This window comes from Otolemur garnettii, unplaced genomic scaffold (assembly GCF_000181295.1).
Source record: "Otolemur garnettii isolate 467f Iridium unplaced genomic scaffold, OtoGar3 scaffold00302, whole genome shotgun sequence".
In the NCBI taxonomy this organism is placed as follows: domain Eukaryota; kingdom Metazoa; phylum Chordata; class Mammalia; order Primates; family Galagidae; genus Otolemur; species Otolemur garnettii.
The window spans coordinates 58,402-85,029 of NW_003852697.1; the positions used below are offsets into that span (position 1 = coordinate 58,402).

A 26,628-nucleotide genomic window follows, 5' to 3' on the forward strand; every position below is an offset into this window, starting at 1 on the left:
CAGTTTTTGGCCAGGGCTGAGTTTGAACCCACCACCTCTGGTATATGGGGCCAGCACCCTCCTCCTTTGAGCCACAGGTACCACCCCACTTAATTTTATTTTTAATTGATAAATAATAGTAGCATATATGCAGTAAGTACAGTATGGGGTTAGGATACATGTTTACATTGTGCAATGATTCAAATAGGCTAATTTAAAACATATAATAAGTCACCTTACATACTTGTTATTTCTTTTTTTTTTTTTTAAGATTTTGGTTGAGGCTGGGTTTGAACCCACCACCTCCGACATATGAGGCCAGCACCGTACTCCTTTGAGCCACAGGCACTGCCCTATACTTACTATTTCTTTGTGGTGACAGCATTTAAGATGTATCCTTACTCCTGCAATCACAGCACTTGTGAGGCTGAAGTGGGTAGATTGCCTGAGCTCACAGGTTCAAGATCAGCCTGAGCCAGAGTGAGACCCTGTCTCTAAAAAACAGCCGGGCGTTGTGGTGGGCGCCTGTAGTCCCAGCTACTTGGGAAGCTGAGGCAAGAGGATCACTTGAACCCTTTTAGCAATTTTGAAATATGTATTACTAATTCTAGTTAACATTCATACAGAGAGCAATCAATTCCTCATGTCTAACTGAAACAGTGTCCTTTTACCCTGCTTTTGGTATTTTTTAAATCACCATAAAAAGAACTGAGATTCACCCAAATGTCTGGCAAGAAGAGAAAAGTGAGGGCCCAGGTTCTGTGATAAGCATGTAACTAGAGAGAAACCCAGACCGTGGTATGTGAAACAGGAGGCTCAGGGGGAACAAGACCATGGAACCTGTGAGCTTCGGACCAAGCCCTGAAAACTTTACGCAACAGTTCTGAACTAATAGTGAAATCTAGAAAACCCTGTGCTTATCATGTGACAATCACAGCAAGAAAACAAACCAGGGGTGAAGGCAGAGAACTCTAGTCCAAAGTCCTCCCAAGTAGAATGAGTCACCAGGCAGAACGGGATGAGAAAGCCACAGGCAGCTACTATCTGGGGCAAAGGGGAAACGTGTCCTCTGATGCCAGTTGTTATCCCAGACACCTTCAGGGGTGTGATGGAAGGAACGAGACACTTGTCAAGTTCCTTCCACAGACACCACAAGAAAGAAGGCAAGAAAAAGAAGCGAGAACCACAGCGTGAGCAAAGGTGGAAGAAGCCAATTACATAAAAGTCTGTCCAAACAGGAGGAAAGGAGCAAAATTCCAAAAGAGATCAAGGCAAAAGAATACGAAAACACACACACACAAGTGATGCTCTTTCCAGGGAGAGGGTGATTCCCCAGAGACAGAGTATCCAACAGTGGAGCAGGGAGCGTATACCCAAACAATGCAATCAAACAACTAGAGGTTATTATGTCCATTAAACTAACCAAAAAGAAGAAAAAAATTACCTCCCACCAAACTCTGGAGATAATTTTACAAATGTGGTAAAATTATACTTCAAAAGCACAAATGGTGTATAAAAAAGTTTTAAGCCACTTTTTCTTGATTGAAGCAGCGCAGGCAACTAAGGAAAATGTTGGAAATATTCAAAATAAGTATCTATGAAAGATTTTTAAGAAGGTGATTATTACCTCTCTTTTCTTACTCATTTTCTGCTATGTCTTTGCTTCCCTCAAGGACAAACAGAGCTGGTCTCTCTGGGATTGAGGTTGGGCTGTCCAGGGCAAAGGCCAGTGGGGATTCATGGTGGGGATTTGTACCAGTGACCCTTGGGTCCCAGGAACAGGAAACACAGAAAGAAGCTGGGAGAAGCTGGAGTTAGGGTCAGGTCCAATGCTAAAAGAGAGCTGAGTCATCCAGATTTAGCCAACACTGAGGAGACCCAGGAATGTGGGATTTCAGTGTCCACACACAGACAGTTTCAGGCAATTGGGGACAAGTTGGTCACAACAGCAGGAATAACATCAAAGAGGTCTGTAGTAGAAACACATACTGCACACCACAACGAATCTGATTCTGCTGGCCACCAACAGCACCCTCAACTTCCTCAGCTACTCTTTTCACTCAGACTCTCACCTTCAGCCCCACCCTTGAAGCTGAAGGGCTGATCTACTCCCAGGAAGCGCGCAAAACTCAACCTCAAATGAGCCATGACAAAAATGCAGATCCAGGCCACGCTGAGATACCACTTCACATCCACACGCACAGCAAGAACCAAAAGCATGGACAGCAAGGAGCAAGGACAACAGGGGTGAGGCCTCGGAGCCCAGCCCCTACAGTGGGAGTCTCTGGAGAACAGAGTTACCACATGACCCAGCAACTCTGGTGCTATGTGTGCGCCCAAGAGATGGAAAACAGACATCCACACAAAAACTTGTACAAGGATGTTCATAGCTGTCTTATTCACAGTAGCCCAAAGGTGGATATAACCCAAATGTTCACCAACAGAGAAGTGGACAAATAACACTGTCCACCCAAATAACAGGATGTCAGTGGCTATGAAAAGGAAGGAGGCTCTGCCACAGGCCGCAAGATGGATGGACCTTAAGGATGCCACAGGAGAAGCCAGACACAGAAGGACAGTGTGTGACTCCGAGCACAGAGATGGGAAGTAGAGCAGTGGTTGTCAGGAGGTGGAAGACAGGAGATGTTTCTTTAAGGGGGTGATGAGAATGTTCTAAAATTGATTGTGGTGATGGTCACACAACTAAACATTTTGTGAATATACTAAAACCGCCAAATTATACATTTTAAATGGGCTAATGCCATGATATATAAATTATATCTCAATAACGCTCTTTTACAAACTCTCAAGTTTACAGCTCCAGTCACATGATTGGTCACTGGGGGTCATGACTTCGTCTGGCTGGGGAATGCCAAGACAGATTATCTTTCTTCCTCTAGGTTTGGCAAAGAGAAAAGATAAGGTCTAAAGCCAGTGAGCCCACAAGTGGACAGCTAGAAGATGCTGGGACGGCTGCAAGGAGCCTTAAGATGCAACAGATCCAAAGGAATCCTGGATCTAGCCAGGCCTGATGCCCCCAGCTGGTCAGTTACGGGAACTAACAAGCTTCTTCTCTGTCATTAGCTAGTGTGGATGCAGACTTCTTAACTGCTGGCAGAAAATGGGGGATAAATCCAGAGCCTGTACTCTGAAAAATTCTACATTACACAGAGCAAAGGTCATCCCAAACATCATTCTAAATGGCTGTATCTCCACCAGTTTTATGGATAGACCATCTTCCATGTATCCATTCTCTAATAGATGAACACTACAGGCTTACTTTTTTTGCTAGTGATGAAACTCTTGTGTGTAAATCTTTGAGTTATTTTCTTAGGACACATGGAATCAATATATATGGGCTAATATACTAATGAACTTTGCAATATGGCCCTCAGTGAATCATGCTTCCCTGTACACAGGCACTCCTGAGTGTATACCTTCTCTTGAGCAGTCCCCTCCCACACTGATTCTTTGGCCAAAGGGATACTAGCGGATGTGGTTTACACAGTCTTGAGAAGCATTTCCATTGGGGGCATGCCCTCCCTTGTCTGAGCCAGCACAGGAGGAGGAGAGAATCCAAGTGCCACCAGCTGAGGTCCCAGTGATGTGAATGAGGCCATTTAGCTCCAGCCAAACTGACCCAGCACAAAAGAACCATTCAGTGAACCCACAGAATCAATACATGTCTGTTGTTTTTAAATGAGCACCCTTTGGGGCAGTTCATTATACAGCAAAAACGAGTCAAACAATGTCTAAAGCTACTGATCCCGAAAGCTTAATTACTTTACAGGTGAAATGAGCATTACCTAGAACAGTAAAAATCAGAAGTAACCAAAATGTCTTAAAATAAACAATAGCTGGCCAGGTGCAGTGGCTCATGCCTGTAATCCTAGCACTCTGGGAGGCTGAGGTGGGTGGATTGCCTGAGCTCAGGATTTCCAGACCGGCCTGAGCAAGAGTGAGACCTGGTCTCTAAAAATAGCCAGGTGTTGTGGTGGGCACCTGTAGTCTCAGCTACTCAGGAGGCCGAAGCAAGAGAATCGTGTGAGCCCAAGAGTTTCATGTTGCTGTGAGTTGTGACACCATGGCACTCTACCAAGGGTGACATAGTGACACTCTGCCTAAAAAAAAAAACAATAGCTCAGCTATTCACAATAGTAAAGATATGGCGGTGGAGCCAGCAGGGTGGACGGGCGGCATGCGGCTCAGCCAGGCAGTGCACGCGGCCCGGCGAGTTTGTTGGTCACTACAGACCCATGACAAGGCCCAGGCCTGCCCACAGGATGCTTTAAGAAAAATGGCCCTGGCAGCCCAACAGATACCTAGATGGTTCAACTCAATTAAATCAAGTAGCTTTATTAATGCTACACAACTTACAAAACGTTTTACAAGACCAGGAAAAACATTGTTGCCTGGCTTTTCTGCTCAGGCTCAGATGTCTTCTGAGAATTACTTTTTCCAGTAGGGGTTTAGGAGTTACCAGACTTCCTCCTTATGGAATAGTTCCCAACAGACCAACTCGAATAGTCAAGGGAATTATCCTGCCCAAAGCATTCTGCTTCCTTCCATGAGTGAACAGTCATCACAGAAGGCACAAGAGATACCCAACTTTGATTCTGAGCTGTCTTTAGAAGGACTGGATGACTTGCCTCCATTATCACCATTGCAGCCAGTTTCCGAGGAGGAGGCTAATTCAGATTATTGCAGCCCCTCCATTGCCCCCAGGTTCATTCACACTCCGAGACTATGTAGATCATTCTGAGACTCTGCAGAAGTTAGTGCTTTTAGGAGTGGAACTTTCCAAGATAGAAAAACATTCAGATGCAGCCAACCTCCTTCTAAGACTGGATTTTGAAAAAGATGTAAAGCAAATACTTGTCTTTCTTAAAGATTTTGGTATAGAGGATAACTATCTGGGAACATTCCTAACTAAAAATTATGCTATTTTCTCTGAAGACCCTGAAGATCTTAAGACCAAGGTAGCTTATCTACAGTCAAAAAATTTCAGTAAAGCAGATGTTGCACAGATGGTCAGAAATGCGCCATTTTTGCTGAATTTTTCAGTAGAAACACTGGATAACAGATTGGGATTTTTTCAGAAAGAACTCAAACTTAGTGTGAAGAAGACTAAAGATCTGGTCGTTCGTCTCCCAAGGCTACTAACTGGAAGTCTGGAGCCCGTGAAGGAAAATATGAAGGTTTGTCATCTTGAACTTGGTTTTAAACATAATGAAATTCAGCATATGATCACCAGAATCCCAAAGATATTAACTGCAAATAAAAGGAAACTTACTGCGATCTTTGAGTATTTACACAATGTAATGAATATTCCCCACCACATCATTGTCAAGTTCCCACAGGTATTTAATACAAGGCTGTTTAAAGTCAAAGAAAGATACTTGTTTCTCACCTACTTAGGAAGAGCACGGTATGATCCAGAAAAGTCTAACTACATCTCTTTGGACAAATTAGTATCTATTCCTGATGAAATATTTTGTGAAGAGCTTGCCAATGCATCAGTGCAGGACTTTGAAAAATTCTTAAAAACGCTCTAGTTTTTAATAAATATTAAAATTTAATATTTCAAAGTCAATGTTTATATGAATACGTGTTTTTAAATAAATGTCTCAGGTCTTGGGAAAAAAAAAGATATGGCATTGACCTTAATGTCCATCAATAGACAATTAGATAAAGAAAATGTGACACACACACATACACAGACACACACACAGACAATTCCATTCAGCCATAAAAAAGAAGGAAATCATGTCTTTTGCAGCAACATAGATGGAACTGGTGGTCGTTATATTAAGTGAAATTACTCAGAAACAGTCAAATACTGCATATTCTTACTTATAAATGGTAGGAGATAATGTGCACATGTGGACATAGAGAGGGGAATAACAGACACTGGAGATGCAGAGGGTAGGAGGCTGGGGGCGAGAGGGGAAAGTACCTAATGGGTCTGGTATACACTCTTCGGTTGATGATTACACTAGAAGCCCAGACTTCACAACTATGCACGATATCCATGAAACAAAACTACACTTGTACCCCCCAAATTTATAAATATGGGGGGGGTGACAGCACGGTTGTAAGATTATATCAATGTAGGCAGCTCCTACAGACCATGTTCCCAAAGGCCAGGTGGACAGACACATCGTCAACAGGACAGAACAGCTCATGGCCACAGACTACACGCATAGGACATGCATGCAGGGTAGCAACCAGCTGAGCTCTGCAGGGGGAGGAAGAAAATGGATGTCTTAAAGGCAAATAAAGCCATTTATTTAGCAAAAAGGACTCCAAAGTAGGCAGAGAATGACAATTCCAGGAAAAACATTTCTATTTTCCAAAAATCTTCTTTTTCTGTGAAGGAACACATATCGTCTCTGCTGTGTACTCTTTATTTTTTTCCTACAACTCTCTGCAGGCTGTGAGCCAGATTCGGCCCATAGGACATAATAATGTGATGATCCCAATTCTAAAGCATTGTCAAAGCCAAGTATTTGGGTGCCAAGAGTAGATGTGATCCCAAGAGGGGTCTTTAAGAGGGAAACCACCTAAAGTTCCAGGAAATCAGATGGTTTTGCTGTAACCCCTTTTGGTTACTGGCAAACTCTAGCCTACAGGCAAAACCTGACCCAGCACTTGTTTTTCCAAATAAAGTATTATTGGAACACAAGCACACCCGTCTGTTTACATACCATCCATGACGGCTTCACTGTTTCATGGCAGAGCTGAATGGTTGCACCAGATACCATATGGCTCTTTACAGAAAAATATTTCCTGCCAACCCTGAATTAGAACATTGGTCTCAGGTTTTGAGTCCTGACTCTTCCTACAGACCTTGTGCAGTGACTTCCACTCTGGTGGCCTCAGTACCCAGCTCACTGGCATACTCTGAGGATTGTCTGCAATTCCTTAGTCCCAAGAAGTTTTTCATTTTGACATTTCTGAAACTGGAATGCACCTTATAAGCAATGCCATTTTATAATTAGAATTAATAGTGATTTTTTTCTTCCTGAGCAGTCCATAATAAATAACAGGGCCTCTCCTAATGTCTGAGATGTGATAAAGGAAATGCCGTATGTGAAGTGCTGCGTGTGCTGGGCACACAGTGAGCTCTGAGTATAGCCTCACTGTGCTTTGGCTCTTTGCCGTCAATTCTGTCTCTTGTGCATCTCTCTCTGCATTTGCCCACCAACTTGCAAGTGTCCGGGATGAAAAAGAGGCACCTAACAAACAGTCACTTCTTAAGGTTTTAAGTGATTCATTCCCAGTTTCACAGAACTCCTTCTAAAGCAAAATGAATCTCCTGTCATTGGCAAGAAGAACACAGCTGGAAACAGTCATCATCTGACTTAGAGGACACCACTGAAAAGCAGCCTAAGAAACTGAGGAAAGAAGTTTGTGTTGGCACTTCTGACCCATTTCCCTGGAAGGCCGCATGTGAAGACTCTAAGTCCCAACAACACAGTGTCTGATGAGAGAGAAGCACTTAGGTCAGAATTTAAGCAGAGAAATGCATGTGCCCAAGCATCAAAGCCCTTACCTCATCACCATATCGCCGATAACTCACTTCATACAGCACAATCAGACCATTGGGTTCCTTTGGCTCCTGCCACATTAAGTGAACAATGTTGTTCTCGAAGATTTCATGGGTCACGGGGCCTACGATGTCATCAGCCTTGGCTGTAAGAGGTTAGAGGCAGGGTTGTAACTCTCAGATTGGAACCCACTTCTGCCACCTACAAGCTGAGCAATGTGGAGGTAGTTATATAATTTTCCACAGCCCACTTAATATTTAAATAGCCAGGTGCTGTGGCTGATGCCTATAATCATAGCATTTTGGAAGTCTGAGGCAGGAGGTGCGCTTGAGCCCAGAAATTTAAGACCACCTGGACAATATAGTGAAACCCCATCTCTACAAAAAAATCTAAAATTTGCTAGGCAGCTTTCATAGGGCCATTGCACTCCAGCCTGGGCAACAGAGCAAGACTCTATCTCCGAAACAATAATAATAATAATAATGATAAAGGCAACTAAGGTGAAGTATACATATATTCTGCCTCGGCAGTGAGGAGCTAGTCCTTGGGCAGCCTACACTAAGGAAGCACAGCCCTGGGTGGGGTGGGGAGCAGCCCACCTTCAGGCATGGTCCTGGCACTGACATAGGCCGCCACACTGCACCGCTCGTCCGGGGCATCTTGGTTGCAAGCTTGCAGCTCAATGCGATAGCCCGTGAAGTGTCGCAGGCCAGAGATGACCAGTGACTCTTTATTCACCACTTTCTCAAAGGGCCTGTGCTCCTCTGGGCTTGTGGGCATGATGGTTGAGGAGATATTGGGGAAACCTGGGACAGTGGGCACAGCCACCATCGTCACATTTCCAACTTCGCCGAGAGACCTGCGCTTCCGAGATGGCCTGGAAGGAGGACAAAGGGGCACACATGAACACGTCATCGCCATCCTTAAAAAAATGACACTAGAGGCTCGGCGCCTGTGGCTCAAGCAGCCAAGGCACCAGCCACATACATCTGAGCTGGTGGGTTTGAATCCAGCCCGGGCCCACCAAACAATGATAGCTGCAACCAACAAAAAAAAAAAAAAAAATAGCCAGGCATTGTGGCTTAGGTAGGTTTAAACCCACCACCCTTGGTATATGGGGCCGGCACCTAACTCACTGAGCCACAGGCACTGCCCTCTTTCCTTTGTTTTTAACTGGGTTAAGATAGAAAAATCCTAGTTCACACAGACTAGTTGTTGCGAAGGGTAATAAGAGAAGGACACTCTTTCTACTGAGCAAAGGAAAGTCTTCCTTTATCTTAATCCAAAAATGCTGATAAACCTAATGTCTCATAATCATTCTTCAATGTACATGAAGAAATAAGCTGCAATAATTCATTTTCCTCTTCAGGTACCAAGTTTAGCTCAATTATTGACTCAGGGTTTTTCTCTAAGTTAGGAATTTTTAATTAACAGTATTAAATGAGATGATACAATTTTCTTTACTGTGCCTCTCATTGTAGGAGAAATCAGATCTTCTGATCCTAAACCATCCTTGCATTTTGAACATAAACAATATTGCCAGTGCAATGTTTTATCAGGAACATTTTAATCTAACCTCATATATTACCTTGGTCAGTGTTTTTTGCTTTTTTTTTCCCCCTAGGTATAACAATCTTTGTCAGCTTCTACTAAGGATGTTATTTTAGTTTCACAAAATGAACTGGGTTGATTTCCATTCACTTCTGGGACAGTTTTTATATTACAGTAAATAGTTGCTCTTTCAGGTCTTGAAAAGAACTCATCTACAAAACTCTCTGCCCAGGCATGACGACTCATGGCTGTAATCCTAATACTCTGGGAGGCCAAGGCAGATGGATTTCTTGAGCTCAGGAGTTTAAGACCAGCCTGAACAAGAGTGAGACCCCATCTCTACTAAAAATAGAGAAGCTAGCTGGATGTGGTGATGGGCACCCGTAGCTCTAGCTACTTAGGAGGCTGAGACCAGGGGATCATCTGGGCTAGGGATTTTGAGGTTGCTGTGAGTTATGATACCATAGCACTCAATCCAGGATGACAGAGCAAGACTCTGTCTAAAAAGAAAGAAAACACCCACAACTCTCTGGGCTCAAAGACTTTAATCAAGAAAATTAATTGACATATATCTTTTTCCAAAAGTTCTAAACTATACAATTTTTATGCTTCTTTTTCAGTCAGTTTAGCCAGTTTCAAGTTTTTTATCTCACTAAAACTTTCAAATTTAACAGGACACAGTTTTCCTGAGATCTCAATATACTAAAATTGTCTTCAGGCCTTAGATTTATGTTATCTTTATTTCCTTCTAGTTTTTTGTGTTTTTTCCCTTGGGTTACATTTACCCCAGGGTTAGTTATTACCAATTTTCTCCTGCCTCATGAATACATTTATATCTCGACATATTTAAGGTTGTTTCTTAATTTGTGGATCCATCAAAGCCTACTAACTTTTATCAAAGCCCACTTTTGAAAACATTCTATAAGTTAAGGTATGTGACAGTCACAGGTCACATTGTCATCATTTTCCAAATGGGCTTCAATGGAAGCTTCCATCTCTTCTTTGACCCAACAGATATTTAAGTAATTATCTTAAGTGATTGACTTTTTAACCACTGAGAAGTAGAGTTTTCTGTTCAAACTTCTGAAGTTAACATTCAGTTTTCATTGCATTATGAGAAAACCCATGGTCAGAACACAAAGCCAACTCTGGAGGAGTACTTATTTTCTTTGTGGTTTTTTTGGTACTGAAAGAACCACCACCTTCTTGGATGGAAAAGAACCCAGCTCCATCACTTATAAGCTAAAGATATAACCAGAATATTTCTGTCCAGGCACAAATAGGCATTGCAAAAATAACCAAAACGTTGCTGCCTCATGAATAGAGAAATTTGTAACTGGAAAACCAGAGATATAAAACGGTTTCATCAAACAAGCCAAACAGGTATCAACATACATGGCAAAAGAATTCTATACCACCAGACCATAAAGTGGTAAAGAAAGACCCTAATGCCAGAGAACCAGCTGAGTCTTCCACTCGGACACAGGCAGCACTTCAATCTCGCACCAGACCAGGTTCTCAACCAGGGGTAGTTCTGCTTCAAGCCCCAGGGGGACATTTTGGCAATGTCTGGAGACCTTTTTAGTCACTACTTCAGGGGGGGAGATACAGTGCTGGTGTCAAGTGAATGGAGGCCAAATGTGCTGCTCAGCAGTCTATAGGGCACCAGGATGGTCCCAGCCCCTGAGAATGACCCAGCCCCAAATTATCAAGAGGACAGACATTGAGAAATCCTGCTTTGGACCAACAAGCACACACTCAGGCTTTTTCTGCATTGGGGATTATATTCCACACGGCCACTAGAGGTCAGATCAGGCCACACAAGTGTCTGGGGAAAAATAAATGAACACGCTGCTAAAAAGAAGAAAATCCCTCAATTTGGCCCCAACCTCTCCTTTCTAATCCCACCTCCTGTTCTTCCCAAGAGTTCCATCTCTCCTTTGTCTTTCCCTGAGTTCTGCGGGCTCTACAAATCCGCCCCTTTGTTCTGGAATGTGCAAGTTTGAAGGCAATTGTCCCTGGCTCTCCTCAGTGGAATTCAGCAAGGGACATGGTATCGATCCTCTTTGCTCAGGCCATGTCTCCCTAAATAAAAATGTTCTTCCAAATCAGTCTTCCCCCATTGAGCAGGAGGAGATGAGGGGCTGCATGGGCCTCAGGCTCCTTGATGGTCCCTCCACAGAAGCGCGCAGGTACATGCATGCACACACACACACACACACACACACACACACACACACACGCAGGAGCACACAGCTCTGCAGGTGCAGGCAGGAGGCATGGATAGATGTTTAGCAAGTGGACAGTGGACAGTGTGCGGGACAAACAGGGACAAGGTGACCCAGAAAGTACCCCTGTGATTCTGTTTAAGGAAGAGTGTATTAGTTAAGATTTTCCCCCATTTGTGCCCAGATCCCATTTCAGAGTGAAGGACATTTAATTTGTGAATTTAGGAAGTATCTGCTCTCCAGTGCAGAAGGCTATCCATGCAACAAGCCACAGAACCCCTGGTCTCCAAGGAGCATGGCGTGCCCTCTGCCCCGCCCTGAGCAACCACTGGGGGCCACACAGGATAAGTCGTACCTAGGATCCTCAGCACCAGTTCCAGAAGAGGTTTTTCTGTAAAAACAAAACCAACTGCTTTGAGGACAGACAGAACTCCCTTAGATAGGCTGTTCGACACCCTGGAAGTGACATTCTGTCCAAGCAAGAGTGCCCTGCCTTTGGCCAGGGACCATTCAAACCCATCACATGCTGGAGGAAATGGGTTGTACCTTCCCCAGCAGATGCAGGGGATTCCTCAGTATTCCTCAGACACCTGACCCTCTGGGAGAGCCCCTGGGATGTCAAATTTTACTATATTTTGTTTTTTTAAGACAGGGTCTTGTGCTGTCACCCAGGCTGGAATGAAGCGGCATCATCACAGCTCATTACAACCTCTAACTCCTGGACTCAAGTGATCCTCCTACCTCAGCCTCCCAATTAGCTGGGACTATAGGTGGTTAATTTTTAATTTTTTGTAGAGATAGCATCTTGCTATGTGGCCCAGGCTAGTTTCAAACTCCTGGCCTCAAATGATCCTCCCATCTCAACCTCCCAAGGTACTGAGATTACAGACATAGACCATTGCGCCTGGCCTTAATTTGAGTACATTTAGACATCACAACCGACTCAGCCTTTCCTCCAAGTCCTGGAACATTTTATTTTTAACCAATGAAACAGTAACTGCTTTAATGCCTGGGCTATACCACTGAATGCTTTTCTGGACTCAGGGTCATAGGGGGAAATACAAGAAAGAAAGACAAAGAAACACTACATATTGATGGGTCCTGTTGGTGGATATTTGAACAGACTCGTTGTAGAACCTCACTCCACTTGCAGTTTCCACTGTGGAAATGCACAATAGTATCAGATATGTCAGGGTGGCCAACCACTAAAGTTCTAGGCAAGGGAGGCAGAAAAAGTTGGTGGGGTGGGAGGGGGCCCAGCTGTGGGCACATCAGTTTACACTCAAAAGCCCACATCCCTGGAGCTTTGCAATGACATGTGGCAGTTCCTAGAAGTATTTCTGGTTGTCATGACTGGGGTAGGGTGCGGGAGAGGTATCAGATAAGTGAAATCCACTCAGCACCCCAAGGTGCACAGATGCCCCCACTACAGAGAATGGCCTGGTTCTAAATGTTGATAGTGTCAAGGCTGAGATCCCTGTGTAACTCATTTACTCTCACAGCTCTAAAAGTCAGAAATGATTATTATGGCCATAGTACAGATGAGGAAACAGGCACAGAGTGAGGTGAAGTAACCTCCACACTGGTATACAGAAGGGCAGGGAACTCAGGTGGTCAATCTGGAGAGTCCTCACCACAATCTGCTCTGCTCCTCTCCCTCTTGGGCACTGCAGAAGAGAAATGTGCATGAGAAGGGCCCAGCTAACCTGTACTTGTAAATGTCTGTTCCTGTCTGCAGCACAAATTAGGCTAAAAAAGATAGTGACCCATGGCCATGGGAACCTGCCTTTACCTAAGTGTCTTTGCTTGCAGGAAAGGTAGCATGCGCTAAAAAGTCTAGTGTGTCTGGACACAATGGCTCATGCCTGTAATCTCAGCACTCTGGGAAGGTGAGACAGAAGGATCACTTGCGGCAAGGAGTTCAAGACTACCCTGGGAAACACAGCAAGACCCCTCCTCTAAAATTCTTTTTTCCCTAATTAGCTGAATGTGAGGATCACACCCACATTCCCAGCTACTTAGGAGTCTAGAGCAGAAGGATTTCTTGGCCCTGGAGTTCTAAGCTACAGTAAACTATGACTGCACCACTGCACTCCTGCCTGGGTGACAGAGTAAGACGCTATCTATCGCCAAAAAAAATAAAAAATAAAAATAGTCTAGCATAATTTTACTGCCAAGCCTGCCAATAGATCAGGTATCAAGACCCTTGTCTCACTAAAGAAAATTCAATATATTTAAACAGGAGACACCTCCGGGTTGTAGATGATTCTGTGGAAAATTTCAGGTGAAAAAGAAAGTTATACAAGTAAAAAAGGGGGAGAAAGAGTGAGAGAGAGTGTGCTGAGTTTAAGACCCAGTGATAAGTCAAGCATGGGACGCCAGGCAGACATTTCTCAAAATCTGCCTCAACAATCTAACGGGGTTTGTTTCAGAACTCAGAGAACCGGTTCAGGAGACATAAGGAAGACAAATGTTGGGTTTTGTAAAGTTTTCCCTTTTTGTGTGATTATTTGTTCTTCCTACTAAGGTTCCTGTTGAAATCATGAAATCTCTTCCTCCACCCAGGAGAGGGCTCTGCTCTGGACCCTGCCCACCTTCCCATGATCTCTGGGTCACACTGCATCCTTCCCCGTGGTCCTTAAATAATGACCCCCCAACACCAAGCCAACGGACACCCACTAAGAGGGCCCAGGGCCACTTGGAGTCCTGACCTGGGCACGAAGACCACGTTGTGCAGGTAGTCCTCAAACGTCTTCCTAAACGAGGACTCCTCCAGCTCCTTCAGGATCTGAGAGTCTGTTTTGGGGCAGGAGCAGCACTCGCCAGCCGAGTCCTCGTACTCACTCTGGTTGTGCTTCTGAGAGTCCTCAGACTCAAACGGTGGAGACCACGTCCGGGAGGGCAGCTTCAACCCTGCAGAAAAACAGAGAAGGCCCAATTTTTCTGGTACCACACACACCTCCAGGAAGAGTTAAGGAGCCTTCCCAGCAGTATTAGCTGGGTGTGGTGGCACACAACTGTAGTCCCAGCTACTCAGGAGACTGAGGCAGGAGGATCACTTGAGGCCAGGAGTTGGAGGCTACAATGAGCTAAGATGAAGCCATGGTACTTCAGCCTAGATAACTGAGTGTGACCCTGTCTCTTAAAAACATAGCACCCCCAGATACCTTCTGTCCTTTTACTCTGACCTGTGACCCATAACTGTGTACTTAAGAGTTTATTGTAGAATGTAAGTCCATTGAGGACAGGCATTGTCTAGTTACCTTAAATGTCCATTCCTGAGACTGGATAGGAAGTTTCTAAGACATGCCACCACACCCAGCTAATACTTGTGCTTGTTTTAGAGATGGGGAGTCTCACTATATTTCCTAGGCTGGTCTCAAACTCCTGGCCTCAAGCAATCTTCCTACTTTGCCCTCCCAAAGTGCTGGGATTACAGGCAAGAGCCACTGTGCCCGGCCAGTACTTTTTTTTGGATTGATCTCAGAGAAAGTAGCCACTGAGCAATGCTCTATAAAGGAATGAGCCATGCACATATTTTGGTGTAAACCAATTCAAATGAAGCCAAAAGCAACTGCAAAGTCTCTTGAGTCTCAGGAATTTTCTTAGCCCATCAAAAGACGCCAAGAATGACCCAACGCAATGGCTCACACCTATAATCTTGGCACTCTGGGGGGCAGAAGGTGGAGGATTACTTGAGTTCAGGAGTTTGAGACCAGCCTAAGCAAGAGCAAGACCCCATGTCCACAAAAAAAAAAAAAAAAAATAGAAAAATTAGCTGGGCATGGTGGCACAGGCCAATAGTCCCAGCTACTCAGGAGGCTGAGGCAGGAGGATCACTTAAGCCCAGGAGTTTGAGGTTGCTGTGAGCTGTGATGGTGCCACTGCACTCCAGCCAGGGGCAGCAGCAGAGCGAAACTGTGTCTCAAGAAACAAACCAACCAAAAAGCCAATGTACCGAGAAGGGGGATTAAGGGCAGATGGTGGGAAGTGAGTTAGAAAAAGATGATGGGGCCAGACTGCAGCTAAATAAATGAAAGAAATAATCAACCAACCACTCAAATAGGAGAGGGCAGAGCAGAACTCCAGAGGGAATTCTAAGGGGACCCTCTGTGAATCCAGAATCAGACTCAGTCAGCCAGTGATTTCAACCCATGGGCAATCTTGTTCCCTGTTTTCCCCTCATCAAGAACATGGGACAATCTCTGGACACATCTGTGGCTGTCAAGACTGGGCTGGGGTGCTTCTGGTACCTTGTGGGTGAAGACCAGGGAAGCTGCTCCATACCCTACAGTGCCCAGATAGCAGCAACGCTCAAGGAGAAAAACTCTAAACTAAAGACACAAGAGGAGGTCAAAGAGGGAACTTTTCAAATATGCATGGAAAAGGGAATTAAAAATTGAAAAGAAACGGGTAACAGTCCCTAAAAATACAAAACTTTTCTTTAAGTACAAGGATGGCCATCAAGTTCCAGGGGCTCTGGTGACTCAAGGGGTGAGCCCAGCCACTCCACTCGCACAGCCACAACAGTGGACGTGACTGCACAGGCACAGCCGACAGCCCCAGACCCACTGAGTGCCTGGTGTCTGCCTAGCATTGACCAAGCAGAGGAAGTGCCATTTTCCCCTCCCTTTAAGGCCTTGGGAGTAGGCAATCAGCTCTCCATGAACGTCTCAAGTACCGTACCCTCCCGTGAACAGTGAGAACCCACTGAGAAGCCCGAGTATGTATGCAGCTCGGAAGGCCTACAAGGAACTCCAGAAAATGCTTCTTACATTTATGAATAGACAGAAAATCTTAGCTGGGTTGACTCTAGTTAACAGCATTTACAGGAGAAGAAAAATGTAGGACTACCTTAGCAAGGGGCACTCCTAACATCTTTCTGGAGAGAAAGATCTAGTGAGGCACAAGTGACCCACCTGCTTTCCACTCTCTATATCCACTGCATGGAATGTGGGGGCCCCGTGGTTTTTCTGAGACTATGGAAAGAAAGCACGGTGAAGTCCCCAGAGTCATCAGGTCCACAGAAACAGAAAGTAGAAGGTGGTGCCAGGGGCTGGGGAGGGGGTAGGGAGTTGGTGTTTCATGGGGAAAGAGTTCCAGTTTGGGATAATGAAAAAGTTCTAGAAACGGAGGGTGGTAACAGTTACATAGCACTGCAAGTGTGCTTAATGTCACTGAATAGCACATGTTAAAATGATAAATTGTATGCGATATGTATTTTACCACAATTTAAAACACTCATATAGAATAAATAAACTCATTAACCATGTCCAGTAGTAGCTTCCTATTAGTAACTAAGTAGTGTGACTTTTTTATTGTGACCACTTTTAAGTGTGCCATGCCACACATTCACAATGTTGGGTAACCATGACCACCCTCCACTTCTAGAACTTTCTCATCTCCCCAAATGAAACTCTGTCCCCATGAGACACAGCCTCCCCATCCCAGCCTACAGCATCCACCTTTCTGCTTCCTGTCTCTGTGAACCTGACCACTCTAGGATGCTTCTATGGGCTAGGTCACACAGTGTTTGCCCTAAGTAAGTTTACTTTAAATTATATAAACATTGTGATAATTGCAAATAAACCCATGTCTAAACAGTTGCATGAAAAAAATAAAATAAACAGTTGCATGGTGATCAGAGATTTAGACTTTCAGAATTAAAAAAAAAAAAAAAGGAAAGCTTTGACTGACATTGCTGGTGGCTCTAGCTGATGGTTTTGGTTATTCAAATGCAAGGCCAATGGTTTGAAGCAGAGCCAACGCCTGGACTCGCCCCCAGAGTTATATAAAGCATCCAGGGAGATAAATCACATTTGCAACCCTCAGGTCAGGCAAGGATGATGTCACAGGCACACATATAGCACATGATCTTAGAGCTGGGACAGTTCCCAGAGATCATCTGTCCTCCCGCCCCTTTTCCCAAAAAGGAGGCAGATGGTGACTTGCTTGGGGGCTTTGCTAACACCCTACAGCAGGTCAGGGGCCAAGCGAAAAGCATACCTCAAATTCTGGGCCTCTGGGCCTCTGCCACACCAGGCCTCGCCCAGCAGCCCTCCTGGCCTTCTTCTCCAAGGTCATGGCTAAGGATGTTATCACTAACTGAAAATACCTCAAGAAAATGAAATCAAGATCAACAAGCCAAAACTAAGGGGAAAATAAAGGCTGCTACTTCTCTAGTTTGGCAGGGATTTTGTTTTGTTTTTTTTATTTTTGAGACGGAACCTTACTCAGGCTGGAGTACAGTGATGTCACAAAGGCTCATTGCCTTGGAGGGCTTAAGTGATCCTCCTACCTCATCTTCCTAAGTAGCTGGGAACTTGGGTGCACCCCACCACACTCAGCTAACTTTTTTACTTTTTGTAGAGATGGAATCTTGCTATGTGGCCCAAACTCCTAGCCTCAAGCGATCTGCCTGCCCCTGGCCTCTCAAAGCATTTGGGATTTCATCTGTAGGCGAATCTCATCCAGCCCTTTTTGTTGGATTTGCTTTTGTTTTTCAAATCTAGTTTTATAACTTTAAACTAATGTATACACTAATTTGAGACCGCAACTATTTTTCTGTTTTCCTTCAGGTGGATGAGAGTCCATTAAAGAGGCAAGATTTTTTTTAAAAAAACTGTCATTTGTATACATTTTTAATTGAAAATTTAGGAGGAGGAGAAGCAATGATCTCTCCTTGCTGCCTGCAAGCCTTGGAACTGAAGGGCCTCACTAGAGCCAAAATCTTCGCCTGACCCTGTCTACAACCTCTCAACACAACTGGTTGCGTGTCATCTTTGCCCAGGAGAGCCCTGTGAGGTCTCACACAGCTGCACCCCCTTGGTTTGAGCAGGGGAGGAAGAAGAAAGCGGGGGAAATTCAGAGAAAATGGCTGGTTTGAGCATGTGTCCTGGATGTGCATGTGTGTGTAGAACACTGTTTAAAAATGTGTGTTTGGCTTGGCGCCTGTGGCTCAAGTGGCTAAGGTGCCAGCCACATACACCTAAGGTGGGGAGTTCGAATCCAGCCCGGGCTCCAAACAACAATGACAGCTGCAACCAAAAAACAGCCGGGGGCTGTGGCAGGCGCCTGTGGTCCCAGCTACTTGGGAGGCTGAGGCAGGAGACTCGCTTGAGCCCAGGAGTTGGAGGTTGCTGTGAGCTGTGATGCCAGGGCACTCTACCCAGGGGGAAAGCTTGAGGCTCTGTCTCAAAAAAATAAATAAATAAGTAAATAAATAAAATAAAAATGTGTGTTTGTGTAAGAGGAACAGAGTCGCTGGGACTGCCCACGCCCACAGACCTCCACTGCGCCCAGCAGGGCGGCACTCACCTTTGAGGCAATAGTCCAGCTCATATAGCTCGCTGTCTTCCGCCTGCCTCTCCCAGAAAACCAGGTAGTGAGTGATGTTGCCATTGGGGTCAGAGGGGGGCTTCCACTTCAGAAGAATCTGGGATGAGGAATTAGAAACCGAGATGGGGTCCAGGGGGACGGAAGGATCTGCAAAGGAGAAAGGACACAGGGCCATGGTGAGGGAGAGCGCAGGGGCGAGGAGGGAGGGACACCCCGGTGAGGAAGTCGCAAGTGTGTTAGCTGTGGTGACACTCAGCACCGAGAAAACAGGGGAGGGCGCGGGTGCGCTCAGCCGTGGCCCTGGCGCGGGTCTCGGTCGGCTCGCGGGTCCACCCGGCTCACACGCCCACAGAGCTCACCGGCGCCACGCACTCCTGGGCCCCGGGAAGAAGCCACCGCGGAGACTGAGGACAGCGGTTAACGTCTGCCCCTGCGCCGCAGTGAGCCTGGTCACAGGGCAGACGCGAACCCTTCGGATGGCCTCCTTAAACTGGCATCAGACACCCCAACAACGCGCTGCCTTTGGGTGCTGTAAATCTTCCCCTCAAGAAAGGAGGTGGCTGAAGGAGTTGGGAGGGTGTGGAGGTACAAAGACCTGAAGTCTGGAAAGCTGGAAGTTTCTGGAAGCTATGCATCTTTTAGTATTGCTAGAGGACACAGGGTAAGAGGGTACCTGTTGAAGGAGAGGGCTTATGCATAAAGTCTGGACTCCGTCCTCCCGTATGGCAGCCTCAGCACTGTGGACTTTGGGGCTGGATAATGTGTCATGGGGGGAGGGGCATCCCTGGTTCCCACCCACTAAATGCCTGGAGTCCCATCTCCCCAACTGCGACCAAAAGTAACTGGTCATTGCTGCTTTCACCTCCCACTTGAGAACTACCGCTCTAGGAGAAGGACTTCTGCTTTATCAAAATACAACTAGATTGCTGTGAAGCACTGCAGCCCTCCTCTCCCCCCTAACAGGGACCCTGAAGCAGGAAGACAGAGAAAGACTAAAATAGCCGGAGGCAAAGCTGAGGGGGTGGCTGAATGGGGTGGTTCCTCCTTGCATGCTATAAAATATCTGAATTTTTTTTTAGTGGGAAGCAAAAAATATATATTCCCCACAGGTGGCTTGTTGCTCATGTTCTCATCTTCTCAGAACATAAGCCCCAATACCAAGCTCCTTTAAAAGCCAATGACAACTCAGGTATCAGCCTGTCGGAGGTAGGATGTTTCAACACATGGGCAAAGTCACAGTCACAGGACACACTCACTGGTGGCATCTGTCTGGACATAAATGATGTCACTCTTGGCCCCATAGGTCCGGCGTTCATCTGAAAAGGTGACCAGGGTCTTGACAAAGATGGCATACTGGGTCCAGGGCTTGAGACCACGCATTAGCCACCCAGGGTGGTTCTGAGACTTGGGGTCATTGGACCTCAAAGGGGGGTCCACGTCCACCACTGTCCAGCTGTTGGAACCACAAGCGTCCTGCCCGTCGAACTCTGTCACATTCTTATAAGGGCTTTCAAGACAAAACAGGAAGGTAATGGTTACCTTTATGTACCTACCACCCTGAGCACCATGCAGATGGACCCTGGGGATCTTTTTTTGTGGGGAGATGGTACATCCTATAGGGTTGTTTTTTTGTTTGTTTGTTTGAGACAGGATCTCCCTCTGTCCCCCAGACTAGAATGCCGTCGCATCATCATAGCTTACAGCAGCCTCAAATTCCTGGGCTCAAGCAATCCTCCTGCCTCAGCCTCTTAGGTAGCTGAGGCACCTGGGACTGGTAGCTGAGGGACTATAGGCACCTGCCACAACCCCAGCTAACTTTTCTATTTTTAGTAGAAACAGGGTCTTGCTCTAGTTCAGGCTGGTCTCAAACTCCTGGCCTCAAGCAATCCTCCCCCCATGGCCTCCCCAAGTGCTGGGATCACAGGCGTGAGCCACCATGCCCTGCCCCATTTATCAGGCTTTGAGAAAAGGAGACATACATGTCTGTGCATACTGTCAACAGGTGAGATCATGAAAAGGAACCTAGGATATTTACTCCAGGAAGGAGACAGAAAGGAACCAGAAAAGGGAGTTCTGAGCGAACTACCACAGCCCTCATCTCCTCTCCAACTCTCCACTCTCCTACTTACGCCTCTTTGTAGAACAGCATAAAGCCCAAGAGGTCTCGGAAGTCGGGGGGCCAGTAAGGCTCCCATTTCAGCAAGATCTTGTCAAAAGATGTCCGAATGTAAGAAAATTTAAGTAATTCATTTTCACCTAGAAAAGTTAAAAAAGAGAAATTAATAAAACAGACAACATCAGTATCAAGCAGTTAGTTTCAGGGCCAAGTGCATGACCCCACACTTCCTTGAGGGCCTGGGTAAAGGGAGAGACTAGTCTGCTGGGCCTCGTCTCTCTGAGTGTAGAAATGGGGAGACTGAAAAGCTGGAATTAATTGTGTGGCTAGGTCCCCCACACAAGCCAGTTACCCAGATGGCACTCAATGCAGTGTAACCAAGCCCAAGCGCACACTACCAGCCACACAATTCTCAGTTTGCTAGCTCTCCAAATAAAGTTGCTTTCCTAGCCCAGCCCCTACACCTTGTCTCTGGACGTACTGGCTGTCATGTGTCAAGGGATGTGAGCTTGGACAACCAGCCAAGAGTTACCAGGAGAAGAGACTTTTCAAGAGTCATGTTCTTCCTGATACAATTGTGTCTTGCATGCGGACTCACTTGCAAGCCTCATCTGGCAGAAGATGCAACACCAGTCTATCTAAATAAATACACACCAAGTGAGTTCATGCAGCCTGTGGGTCACTACAGCAGCAGTTGTTCTCAACCTTCCTAATGCAGCGATGTCTTTTCATTATTACAAAGGGGTTGTGACCCACTGGCTTAGAGAGACATGTCTGTCAAGAAAAGAAACCTCCTCCTAAAGCAAGCATCCAACTTCGCACTCTCCTGGAGCTACATTTTGCCATAAAGCAGTGGTCCTCAACCTTTTGGACATCAGTGACTTATTTCATGGAAAATAGTTATTCCGTGGACCAGGGTAGAGGGATGGTTTTGATGTGATCCTGCAAACAATTAATTTATTATGGTCTCTGTGTATGCACGCCTCTCTGCTAATGATAATCAGCCGCTCCCCAGCACTGGCATCACCACCTCAGATCACCAGTCATTAGATTGTCATAAGGAGCACAACCTTGACTTCCTCACATGAGTGGGTTACAGTAGGGTGCCTACTCATATAAGAATCTAATGCAGCCACTATATGATAGGAGGTGGAGCTCAGGCAATGATGCCAGCAATGGGGAGTGGCTATAAATACAGATGAAGCTTCCTCATTCACCATGCTCACCTCTGCTGTGAGGCCTGGCTCCTAACAGACCATGGAGTGGTGCTGATCACAGTCTGGGGGGACCAGAGCCATAAGGAACTGTCCCCCCAGGAGAGTGTCACCAAAGCCGTGGACACTCACTGCTCAAAAGTGTCAGGGGAGTACAGTCAGCAGTTGGTCTCCACCTGCACAAACTACAGGACCTGCTGTAGTTTGAGCCAAGGCCTAACTTTCCTTGGGCAGCTCCCACCCACTGACTGAGCTGGGGTAGAGGGGACACTCCTATCGAATTTCGGACTTTTGTACAGACAGCTGTTGCCTGATGCTGCCTTTGGACTTGGACAAGGCATGCATGCGTAGGTGCAAAGCTGTCCTATCCACTCTCCTCCCTCCTTGTTCACAGGGGTCAGACCCACCCTGTTATCAGGAGGCTCTCTCTCCCTTTTCTTGCTCCAACTGGGCATCTGCTTCCTGGAAGATACAGACTGACACCAACATTTTACTCAACTTTGAACTCCTGAGCATCAGCCCTGGGCCTGAAATATCTATAAGGAGCTGTCATTCATTTACTCATTTATTCACATAATGTATATGTGGCATCACCCGGCAGCAGGCATTGTACTTGGTGCCATAAACACAGTGATCAGATATTCTAAACCTGCCCTTAACAAGGAAGGCCATCATACAACATGCGGTCACATCTCACTAGGGGCAGTGACGTGTCCCTGGAGGCCAGCCTGGTGGAGGGAGAAGGACACTCATATCTTCTGGCTGCTCAGTAGGGAGCTCCAGGACAGTGCTACTTACAGGATGCCTGGTCCCCATTGGTCTTCAGGGCAATGTCGTTCCTCTCCTGGCGGCCCTTGGTTCCTGAAACTTCTTCCATCTTGTGGATTTCTGACAAGCAGAGTTTGGGATTGTAGTGGAAGAAGAGTTTCCCCTGAGTGATGGTGAGGTTGTGTTTGCTCCAGTCCCAGAGCTGCCTTAGGTTCTGGTTGTCCAAGGCATAGAAAGAATAGCTCCTGTGGGGACAGCACATGCACAGCCCTCAGCATGTGACAGCAAGACCTGGGGCGGGGGGGGAAGGGGACCCCAGAAATGAGGACAGACAATGGGGACAAGGAGGGAAGCTCCAGTTCACACAGGCAGCACCTCCTCACAGTGCCACTCAAGTGGCCGGTCAGGTGCTCTTATCAGCAAGTTCCAGCTAGCACCCCAGGAGTTGGGCCCAAAGGTTGGGCTATTCTCCCTCTAGTTTTTCAAACCACAAAACAGCTTTTATGGGTTTTTTAGCTGAATAGACCTTTAGGTACCTTTCTCCCAAGATTTTTTCCAGAGACATTCTCCTAATGGTGTTTTCTTGTTTGTTTAAAAAAAAAAAGCCCGCCAACCCAGGAATGGATTAACAAACTGTAGTATATGTATACCGTGGAATACTATGCAGCCATAAAAATGATGGAGGCTTTACATCTTTTGTATTAACCTGGATGAAGTTGGAACACATTCTTCTTAGTAAAGTAACACAAGAATTAAGAAGTATCCAATGTATTCGATACTAATATGAAGCCAATAGATGATCTAATTCATGCCCACATAGGAGAAAAACTCAATTCAATTCAAGTTGGAGGGAAGGGGAAAGAGAGAAGGAGAGGGGGGAGGCGGGAAGGGATTGGCACACTCCCACTTAATGGGCACCATGGAAGAGTGCAAATGCAAATATTGTAACCTAGTTGTTTGTACCCTCACATTAACCTAAATTTTTTTTTTTTTTGCAATTTTGGTTGGGGCTAGGTTTGAATCCATCACCTCTGGCATATGAGGGTGGCGCCTTACTCCTTTGAGCCACAGGCACCGCCCAACCTGAAATAAATTTATCTTAAAAAAGGAAATTTTTTTTTAAAAATCTCAGTGGTTAGGGCGCCAGCCACATACATGAGGGCTGGCGGGTTCAAACCCAGCCCAGGCCTGCCAAACAACAATAACAACTACAGTTAAAAAAAAAAAAAAATATTGCCAGGCGCCTGTAGTCCCAGCTACTTCAGAGGCTGAGGCAAGAGAATCACCTCAGCCCAAGAGTTTGAGGTTCCTGTGAGCTGTGACACCAGGGCACTCTACCAAGGGCAACATAGTGGGATTCTGTCTCGAAAGAAAAAAAGGACAAAAATTTTTTTTAAAGCTTTTCTAATTCATAAACTTCCTAGTTAGCCCTCAGGCCACAAACTCAGAATAGGGCCCATTTACCCCATTTCCAAGGTCTCTCCTCGAATCAGACGTAACTTCCGGAAGAAGGAAAGTGACACCAGAGCGTAAGATCGACGGATTTTCAGATACCCTGAAATTTCTTCAATGAGGCCAAGATTGGCTTCTAGCTCTGCTGCCAGGTTATCTAGGGAAAGAAGAGAATGGCTGGTGAGTTTCTATAGAAATATTTTAATCTTCCTCTAATTTCCTGTGGTGAGGAGATAACCTATAGGCTGTAAATGATTTCAACACACCCTGCTCAAAACCCACAATGCTTAGAACATAGTCTGAAGTCCTTCCCACTCCTTAAACAGGAGAGCAGACTCCTTCCTTAGGCCTGTGCCCTGGCAGCCTCTTTTGCCCAGAATATTATTCCCTCATATATTTCCTTGGTTTATTCCATCACTATCTCAAACCATCCCTCCCCACACCAGAAACTTCTCTAAAATAACAACCCTTTTCATTCTCTGTTTCAGATGGTAGCAAACTGCAGCCCACTGGGCAAATCCCACTTGTTATGTAAATAAAGTTTTATAGGAATGGAGCCACACACACAGGTTGACCTGTGACTGTGGCTGTTTTCATACTACAACAGCAGAACTGATTCATTCATGACAGATTGCCCAGCTTGCAAAGCTGAATGTGTTCATCCTGTGACAATTTAGAGCAGAAGGTTGCTGGTCTCTGCTCTGCCATCACTCCGCTGTGCCTTCCTTCATAGCATGGACCACCTCTGATCTTACATTGTGCATTACTGATTTGCTTTTCTGTAAGATCCATCATGGCAAGGACTCCGTTTTGTTCACTTTGAGTATTCAGTGAATGTTTGCTGAATAAATAAAGGAATGGCTTTTTGCCTGAAACAGTATTTCTAGAAACATGGTCTACAGACCTACAGTGCGGCATGTTGCCTAATCACTAGACATGCTGGCCAGGGGTGATGGGTCAGGCCTTATCCCCGCACTTTGAGAGGCCATTGTGGGAGAATCAGGAGGCCAGGAGTTTTGAGGCCTGAGCAACATAGCCACAACCCTGAGGCCTCACTCCTGAGGCCAGGAGTTTCAGATCAGCCTGAGCAACATAGCCACAACCTGACTCTACAAAAAAATTAAAAACTGAGCCAGGTGTGGCAGTGACAGGTATAGCCCCAGATACTGAGGCAAGAGGACTGCTTGAGCCCAGACGTTCAGCATTGTGGTGAGCTATGATTACAGCCCCACACCCTAATAACCTGGGCAACAGAGTGAGATCCTGTCTCAAAAAAAAAAAAAAGAAAAGGAGCAGATTCTCAATGCCCCTAGCTCTCTACTTAGAAAATGAGAATCTCAGGATGGGTGGGGCCAACACTAGCCTGCTCATTTCACGTTCTGAGGCAAATGTGTGGTGTGACTGTACCAATGGGTCAGCCACTGAATGATCTTGAAATTGACTAGGAGGCCGGGTGTGGTGGTTCACACCTGTAATCCCAGCCTTCTGGGAGCCAAAGAGGGAGGATCACTTAAATCCAGGAGGTAGAGACAAGCCTGAGCAAGAGTGAGAGCCCCATGTCTACTAAAAACAGAAAAATTAGCCAATCATAGTGGTAGGCACCTGTAGTCTCAACTACTCAGGAGGCTGAAGCAGAAGGATCCCTTGAACCCAGGAGTTGGAGGTTGCAGTGAGCTAAGCTGGTGCCACTGCATTCTAGTCTGGGTGACAGAGTACGATCCCATCTCAAAAGAAAATTGCCTAGTACTGTGCTGCAGATCCCGGGCTGAGCTCACAGGGACCCAGAACCTGACAGTCGCCCTCCCACAACCCAGAGCACTCACTGCCCCCTCGGATGTTGATGATCAGACTCCCGTTGATAACAGTACATCCTCGGAGCTCCTGGGCAGATGTCACCGAGTCGATGGTCTTCTCACTTTCTAGGATGTGGCAGACCTTGGGACAGGGGCCCAGGCACGGTGTGCACATCAGGCTGAGGAGGGAACAGAGAAGGAGAGAAAGAGTGAGGGGCCAGGACACACAGGGTCCCTTCCACATGGCAGACAGCACACTACATCCTGGCGTGGGGTCCCAAGGGGCAGACTCATACATTATCCAGAGAGAGTTTCCTGACCTCAGCACTGTTGACATGTGGGGTGGGAGGTGGGGCATGCTGTGCGTTGTAGAATATAGAGCAGAACCCCCAGGCTCCACCCATTAGATGCCAGTAGCATCCCTGCTCCCAAGTCATGACAAAAATGTCCCTGGACATTGCCAAATGCCCCTGGGGAGGGAAGGCAGAAAACTGACCACAGAGAAGGGCCACTGCCCAAACTGAAAGACTTATGCCATAACCCAGTGGTAGCAGGTCCTCACGCTTTATGCCAAACTGACACAAGACTCAACGTTGTACCACAGGTGATGGGGTTCACACCATGTCCTATGGTGCATTA

General features: G+C 46.1%; 1 protein-coding gene and 1 pseudogene across 3 annotated transcripts in view; one reads left to right on the plus strand and one right to left on the minus strand.

The window, feature by feature from the left end:
* INSR (insulin receptor) overlaps positions 1-26,628 on the minus strand; it is a 152,555-nt gene that overhangs the window by 16,069 nt on the left and 109,858 nt on the right. For 2 of the 3 annotated variants that reach the window (XM_023508979.1, XM_012813797.2), the window contains 10 exons: positions 26,020-26,168; positions 24,209-24,353; positions 22,775-22,989; positions 20,776-20,902; positions 19,903-20,153; positions 18,626-18,793; positions 14,020-14,221; positions 11,664-11,699; positions 8,129-8,406; positions 7,535-7,674 (listed from right to left, as the gene is read on the minus strand). In XM_023508979.1, coding sequence (XP_023364747.1) covers positions 7,535-7,674; positions 8,129-8,406; positions 11,664-11,699; positions 14,020-14,221; positions 18,626-18,793; positions 19,903-20,153; positions 20,776-20,902; positions 22,775-22,989; positions 24,209-24,353; positions 26,020-26,168 — 1,711 coding nt within the window. The remainder of the gene's footprint in view (positions 1-7,534; positions 7,675-8,128; positions 8,407-11,663; positions 11,700-14,019; positions 14,222-18,625; positions 18,794-19,902; positions 20,154-20,775; positions 20,903-22,774; positions 22,990-24,208; positions 24,354-26,019; positions 26,169-26,628) is intronic. The other variant, XM_012813799.2, reaches the window with a different exon arrangement.
* Positions 4,194-5,701, plus strand: LOC100963072 (annotated as a pseudogene).